The sequence below is a fragment of the Barbus barbus genome, assembly GCF_936440315.1.
Source record: "Barbus barbus genome assembly, chromosome: 36".
NCBI lineage: Eukaryota > Metazoa > Chordata > Actinopteri > Cypriniformes > Cyprinidae > Barbus > Barbus barbus.
Window position 1 is genome coordinate 5747154 of NC_136714.1, and position 8360 is coordinate 5755513.

Here is an 8360-nt window from a genome sequence, read left to right on the forward strand (position 1 = left end):
CACATGAAGAAAAAAAGTCATTTGCTTCACACAACACAACAAAAAAATTATCTTAATTAAGAGAAATATTTTGAACTTGTATATATTCATTCATTCATTCATTCAAAGAATGATAATACATATATTTTTATGAATTTTATAATTTTATAAATTATGATATATACACCCAAAATACCAATCTCTAGATTATTACATTTATTTGGGCATTTTTTGTTTTTATCCAAAGTGATTTCAAAGCGTCTGTTTAGGGACATTTTATCTGTTTGTGTGACAAACGATGATAAAAGTTCATAAATTTGTACAAATGTATAAAAAGAAAAATATATGACAAAATGTAAAGTAAAAAATGTGCAATAACATTTTTTAAAAATACTAATTGCAATTTTACGTTTGAATCTTTAAATTATTTACCAGGATCCCAACAATATAGATAAGGTGACAGACATTTAAACTAAGAGCATGTGCACATAAAGATCGAAGTGTTCAGTACAACCAATCTAGCACAACCTGTCAAAATCACAGCACCAATGAAAACACACCATGAGAGTTTCAGAGCCACGCCTTCTCTGCCCAAGCGCACACGATGGGGGACGAGACCAGAAACTCCAGAGGCGTGTTCACATCCCAAACTTACCAATAATATTTAAGGGTACTGTAATAGTAGTTGGGCGGGACCTGTACCTATCTAGGCGGGGCTAAAAGAGACAGCGTTATATTTTAGGTGCCTGCGTAAATTCCTACTGTATCACAGACATTGACAGCTCGCACCTGGCTACAGCTCAGCCAGAAAAGAAGACTTCTCAGGCATAGCTTTTCACATTTACCATCCAGATTGTCCTTGTTCTTCAAGGTAGACACTCTGCTTGGGCCGAAACGGAGGTAAACGAGGAAGACAACGACCCTCTCTCACCTCTGCCAAAATGATGTCCATGAATAGCAAACAGCCGTTTAGTATGCATCCGATTTTGCACGAACCTAAATACACACCTCTACATTCCAGTTCTGAGGCTATCCGACGAGCATGTTTGCCCACGCCCTCGGTAAGTTCAATATTTCATCTGTTTCTTGTTTGCGATTCATTATCACCGCATTTTAATCGTAGCTGTAAAAACTTTTTCTGCGCGTGATAAAATAGAAGTGCATCGGTTTTGTTGGTGTAAATGCAGCCTGTTTGAAAAACTGTCGGCCAAAAATAACTCTTGCACTTATATATTTATTTTAATACGTTTTAAACAGATTATTAGACACTTTCCAACACAAGAGCAGCACTTTATTTAGAAATCAGCCATCATTTGCGTAGCCATTTTAATGCCGCTTTATGTGATTTTGCAAAAAGTGTCTCAATTCTGTAAAACTTCTTATTGTAAAAACAAAACGCAGGCTGCGTAATCTAGTTGTACGTTTTCTTTACAATTTGGCAACTCAAAACTGGTAGGCTGTAATTTGCCATTGATACTTACGCTTGCTCTCTGTCATATAGCTGCAGGGTAACATCTTTGCCGGCTTTGATGAGACCCTGCTCCAGAGAGCCGAGGCGCTGGCGGCGGTGGACATCGTCGCGCAAAAGAGTCATCCGTTCAAGCCAGATGCCACCTACCACACCATGACGAGCATGACCTGCACGCCCACGTCTTCTTCTGGGCACCTTCATCACCCGTCTGTGCTGACCTCTCACCACCACCATCATCACCACCACCAGCCGACGCAGGGCCTGGAGGGCGACCTGCTCGACCACCTCACCCCCGGCATCTCTATCGGAGGCATGCCGGGCTCCGACGTTTGCTCCACCGCTTCCCACCCGCACTCACACATGTCAGCAATCAACCACATGCAGCATCACCACCCGCATAGTATGAACATGCACCCCCACAGCCTGGGCTCGCACACCTCTCTGGGCGGCGGTGGAGACTCCGAGCCTGATCCGCGGGAGCTGGAGTCTTTCGCCGAGCGCTTCAAGCAGAGGCGGATCAAACTCGGGGTAACGCAGGCCGACGTGGGCTCGGCGTTAGCCAATCTTAAAATCCCCGGGGTCGGCTGCCTGAGCCAGAGTACTATCTGTCGGTTCGAGTCCCTCACTTTGTCCCACAATAATATGGTGGCCCTTAAACCTATCCTGGAAGCGTGGTTGGAGGAGGCAGAACGGGCTCAGAGAGAGAAAATGGCCAAGCCGGAGATTTTTAACGGCGGGGACAAAAAGAGAAAACGCACTTCTATCGCTGCTCCAGAGAAGCGGTCGCTGGAGGCTTACTTTGCCGTGCAGCCCAGACCCTCGTCGGAGAAAATCGCTGCCATCGCCGAGAAACTGGAGCTGAAAAAAAACGTGGTCCGCGTGTGGTTTTGTAATCAAAGGCAAAAGCAGAAACGGATGAAGTTTTCGGCTACGCACTAGGCCAGAATGATGTATTTAAATAAACTCAACCATCAGACATAAGAGTGAATAGAACCGACAAAACTCTTCAAGGCTGGGGCGAAACGCTTCCCACACTGGAATGGGAGCTGGACGGCAACATCCCAGAGACAGAAAGCGTGCCAGAAGTTTGTCGTGACAAAATGTCAAGAACAACACGCTCTGGAAGACGGGACGAGAGGAAAACCAACACCAACTAAACGTTGCAATTATTGTACAAATCGAGAATTGAATAATAATGATTATTCTCTTAACTCAAAACAACTATTTTATATTCATCTGTGTACATATCTGTGAATACACTGCACCTCTTTGTGTGAAGAAGGCATCAAAATTCTTTTTTTAAGGATGAAAAGAAAGATAAAAACGCTGTTGTGCAAAGATGTCCCATTCTAGAAACTTTAGTGTTATTCTATATGCTCCAGAAGAAAATCATGAAGGTTCTGCTGTGATCCATTGCATGGTTTACAAGGCGTTAAGTGTTCATTTATCGTTTGAATTTTCCATTCATTTTGATGTATTGCAATAAGAGAGAACACGCACCGGCGAACGCACGTACACACGGACATAATTAATATACTTTTCTGTGTCTACCTCATGATTCCTGACGTCTCGACACATTCATGGTCTTTTTGGAAATAGGGCATAAAACTAGACTTTTCATTTTTGACACATTTTGGGTAAAATAGATAGAAAACGCGAAGCGTTGTGTGTTGCTACTAATTTCACTTCAACGATGCTTTGACAATCAAATGATTTAATAATTATTTTGTGACTATCCCCTTCTACTGTGTGTCCTCACTTAAATTATTATTACTAATATAATTATTATTGCAATTATTACTACACTAAGTTTGTAGATGGGAACATTTCATAACATATTCAGAGATTCATTGCACTTTGTAGATATGATTCCGATTTCTTATTTGTTTGGCCTATTTATATTTCTACGTTGTTGATTTAGTTGTTTGCTTATTTATTTGACCTTAATTTATTTTGAATACCACACATGTTTCATTTGTGAAAGTGTGCTTAACTGTGTCTGTGTACGCGACAGAAATTTCAATAAACCATGCACGTCTTACCTCAGTTACTGCAGTGTGTTATGTCCCTGAACTTGCTTTATTATTCTTTGCTTAACATAACAATAACTATCATATCGTTTTTTAAAGAGAAATACGTATGAGATCATTCCAGGTCAACCAAAATGTACAACTTTCATGATGATCATGATTTTTGTTATCGTTCCTGTTGTTGCTGTCATTATGCCTAATATGCGCAACGCGAAAATTTGGCGTGTATTATCAAATACACAGCAAAATAAAGCAGTCGATTATGGTAATAGTAATGAATGAACTGATGATTCATTTTAGTAACGTCCCTGTAATTTATTTAAATAATCGATATAGTTTGTCCATGATTTTAGCCCAGCTTAAACGAAATAAAACAAACCCTTAACACAAATATATAAAGTTTTACAAGCGCGATAAATACATTATTTATGTATGAGGTAAATCATAACGTTATTAATGTTTCTGGTAGACCATGTTACGCAATTAGTCGGGCATCATCACTGTAACAGGAAGACAAGTTCACTTATTTCAAGAGTTGTCAAGTCCGGGCGTTCAGCAGGTGGTTTTGAGTCCGTAAAACTCGTTATTTATGAATAATAAATATGAAGTGTTATGATAGCCTACTATTGATTTTGCAAGTGTTTGTTAAGAGGAAGATATCCTATTGCTGAACTGATTGTTCATGTTGTACAACATCAGTTCTCATCCTTTCCCTCTCGGAGATAATAAAGTCAATAATTATCTTCAAATAAACTGGAATGTAAGACGTTTTTTAAAAGTCTGCCCGAATCAGTCTTAATAATATATATATATATATATAAACTATTAAAAAATGCTATAAAAATAGACTATACATTTCTGAAAATATATATGAAAATTTCGAGTACTAGGCCTATATATAAATAATTAATCTAGAGCCTATATAATAGCCTAAGACACTTGCGCAAAAAGATTTGAGATTCTTATTAAAATAGAATTCATCAAAAAACAAAAAAATCAGAAAACAGTGCTGCTTGTGTGGTAAAGTCCAACCCCACTGCAGTGTGCGTCAATTGTTTGATTTGAATAATGCACACACTGGAGGTCATCGTTTCTTTTTGCGTATCCGGCTGAATTTAAAAGGCAAGAGACATGTCTCACATGTCTCATGTCTTTAAAGATTGAAGCCAGTGGAAAACTTATTTGAGATTTTAAAAATTTATTTAATACAATAAGAACGATTGTTACTCTAATATTGTGACAGCTTTGTATTAGCGGTGTTTTATCAGCATTAATCGTTTATTCATAGTGAAAGGAAATCACACTGGCCACAATTCTTTCTCAAATTTGGAAACATTAATTTCTTGAAATGTGCGAGACAAATCTGGTATATAGTATTCAAATGTGCCCCAAATTGAGGATTTGCATAGCTCTCACCAAATCATCACATAATTCATCAACCGTGGAAGCCACGGAACATATAGACGTCAAATGTGAGGCAATATTTTCAACGTGGCACTGGTTACTTTATTTTGTAAAATGTAGCTGGAGTGAAAAATATGTGTAAGTGTATATAATTCCGCGCTTAGATTTACATTCCTCCCCATGGTTCCTTACACTCTTGTGTTTTCCATGGAGCGGAAAGAGCATTTTCATAAATAGACCTTGGCCAAGCGCTGCGTATAAAATTTTAATGAAGCCAGAGTCTTGAGTGCAGCTCGACTGAGGGCCTTGGAGAATCAGCTCTCTGGTACATGACTATGGCTCCCTCTTTCCTCACAAACATTGCAGCAACAAGGCCCGTTCGACCGGCTCAGTTCATTGCGCGGCGAAAAAGTAGTCGCGGGCGTTTGCAGAAAGATTGTGAATTACTGCAGTAACGCTTAATTTATTTCTCAGACTTTAAGACCCTGTCTTGTAGCCCGACTGTGAGCACGGTCAGCGAGTAAATAAACTTCACTCAGTGTTTCCATCCGCGTTGCGCGCTCCCCATGTTTTTTTCCGCGTGCGCACGCTTGGCGATCAGATCACACCTCCGGCACTGGAAGCTCTAAATCAGTACAATGCAATATTTATCAAGCGCGTTAATATATAAGCCCAATAAAGCATTCAAGATATCAGAGTTCTCACGTTGAGAGAAGCGCAAACTTACCAAAGCGCCTAACATGTGGTCTGAGCTGGTTTTTGATCGTCGATTGGTGCGGATTTTGTGCTTGGAGATTCCTGATTATGAAAATAAACTGTGGCGAAAATGAAAATGAAGGTGACAGGGAGAGCAATTCAAATTGATCCTGACAAGGTGAACATGGGAATCTTTGTAACACTTGCTGTCTTTGGTTTGAGTAGCAGCGGATTAAATATATAACGGTATAATTTGATCTCTCATGAGCATGCCATAGGACAGACTGGAATAATGCATATTCGACAAGTATTAAAACATGGGTGTTGTAATTAAGAATCTTGTATACTTCATCAAGCCTAATGAATGACTGAAGCAGCTGGAGATGATCAAAAGACACACTGAGAAATCTGAATATTTAACACTGATACAAACTGACTGATAGACCATCAAAACAATCACAGCAGTAATATTTAACTCTCATGTAAATTGGCTCTTGTCCAACGTGTCCAAGAATGCTGTCACTGGTCAAAATGAATGATCAGTTTCATGTTATTTAGGCTTTTTTCATTTAAAATCAATTAAAGGTCATACCAGACATTATTTTTCATGGTAATGTCATATTATGTATGAATTGTATATGTTACATAAAGTAAAACACACTGACAAAATTCTTCTTAAATTTGATTGTGGAACTTCGCATAAATAACGTTTGTTATAGTTGTATTATGTTTAGATGTAATATGCAACATAAATAAATTATTATTTTATGATGTATGTGCCATGAGGCAGATCCAGAATATAAATATAAAAAACGTAGTTAAAAACAATTATAGATTAGACACAATTAATAGAAGGATATTCTATTCATCCCTTGGGATAGAGGGCGAAATGTGAGACTCTTGTAAATGTTTGATGGATTTTGATCGGTCTGAATACAATTATATAAAATAATGTTAAGAATCTCAGACTTTTTGAGTTGAGGACTAGGCTATCACTCTTGCAAAAACTATTTCAGATGTTTTAATCTTATGTTCTTCGCTCTGTTAAATGGTATGCAAATCAAATATTCGATAACGGACCAATCCCCGTTAATCTAAACATAATCCCATGAAACTTCATTTTTTTCGGATTACGATGAATACTAATAAACATAAAGGAAAATCATCAAGTATTAAGGCTAAACAAAAAGGGAAAAATCTAACACAAAGAGATGCAGCTAAGACAAATGCATCCACCCTTAAATTGCTTGTAAGCAATTTAAATAATAAAACGTAATCTAATAAAATTTCTCATTGGTTAAGATTTGTGTTTATGCCCTCATTGACCCATGATGGATATTGGAGACTTCATGAGAACACACTAAAACCCGCACGCCGCATTACGAGTGCTGAAGAGTTAAGGCGTGGGAAGCATGATTTTTTAATGACCATATATGCTGCTCCTCCGGTGCAGGAGGATGCTTCCCCACAACAGAACGCGTGCTCATTCCGACACACAGCGGAACATTTAGAGAGAGATAAGAATAATAATAACACTAATTAATTAATAAAATGTATTGCATATTGTCGAAGTGCATTTAGGATGTAACAATTCAAGAAATAATAAATGTGTGCCTTGAATCCAATGTAAGTCGCTTTGAAAAATAAACAAATCAATGTAAACTTAAGTAGGTTACACAAAGACTGTTGTTTTTCCTACGTTACTAACAATTTTTTAATTTAGTTATTTGTTAGGCAGTTTCTTTACTGCTGCAGGGTTAATGCTCTATTTCTTCAGCACCACGGACAGCTCCCCGTCCAAAGTTAATTTCACAAAGCAGTGCTGAAAAAGTCTCAATTACAACATTATTAATTTTGTTCAATAATGTTAAAACAAACATCTCAAGGCAACATCTCTCTATTTTACTTCGCTTGCGTAAATGCATTCTCGTATTCAAAAAATTGTCATGACACGTGTAGTGTTCTTAATACATATCAAATAAGAAATATAAATATATCTACAAAATGACCAAAATTAAAACAGCTGATTAAGTACAAGTCGATATTATATACTAATTATATATTTTCTATATACATAGCTACACGTAAATAACTGAATTATATTGTTAACAATCGAAAGTGACAACAAGGATGTCTAGTAAGTATACAAAAATATGATAAAACAAATATATACATATATATATATATTCAATATGATGCTAATATGTGTATTAGTTTGAGTATTAGGTCTAATTTTCAAAGTATAAATGTACCCAAACGTCAAAAAATCAAAAGGAGATCAGTTATTAGATCTATATGTCCATGCTGATGAAATAATTCCACTTCATATGTAAATCAAAACAGATAAAATGAGTTTCTCACATTTAATTCAAAGAAATATGTTCAAAGTAATGCGTATAAGCTTCTAATCATGTCCCATACATAATTTATTCTAAACTGACAAGATACCCTAGCACTGTCCGGTACTACAAAATAAAATCCCGTTTGTAGCCGGACACCAGTTAAACACATTCGTTTAGCTGAGGTACAAAATTAATGAAATTAAATACATTGACGGTGGATATTTTTGAAGATGCACCTCAAGTACATGCTTCCAAATTAATTAATCAAAGACAGAGGTAACAAGACAGGTTCTTAAAACATTGGCATAATAAAGAAGAAATCAGAAAAATGAGAATAAAACAGGTCTACATTTGTATTTAAAGCTTAAGGTTGCCATTTAACATAGACTTTCACTAATTAAGTATATAGTGTACATTTAAAAAATATATATTGGACCA

General features: G+C 37.0%; 1 protein-coding gene across 1 annotated transcript; it reads left to right on the forward strand.

Annotated features, from left to right (window-relative positions):
• Window positions 1–920: 920 nt before the first annotated feature.
• LOC306856254 (brain-specific homeobox/POU domain protein 3-like) lies at window positions 921–3495 on the forward strand (the record flags this gene model as incomplete). Its single annotated transcript, XM_079395411.1, has 2 exons — window positions 921–1040; window positions 1481–3495. 2 exons carry the CDS (start codon window positions 921–923, stop codon window positions 2387–2389), a joined length of 1029 nt encoding a protein of 342 aa, XP_079251537.1. The 3' UTR covers window positions 2390–3495.
• Window positions 3496–8360: the final 4865 nt, after the last annotated feature.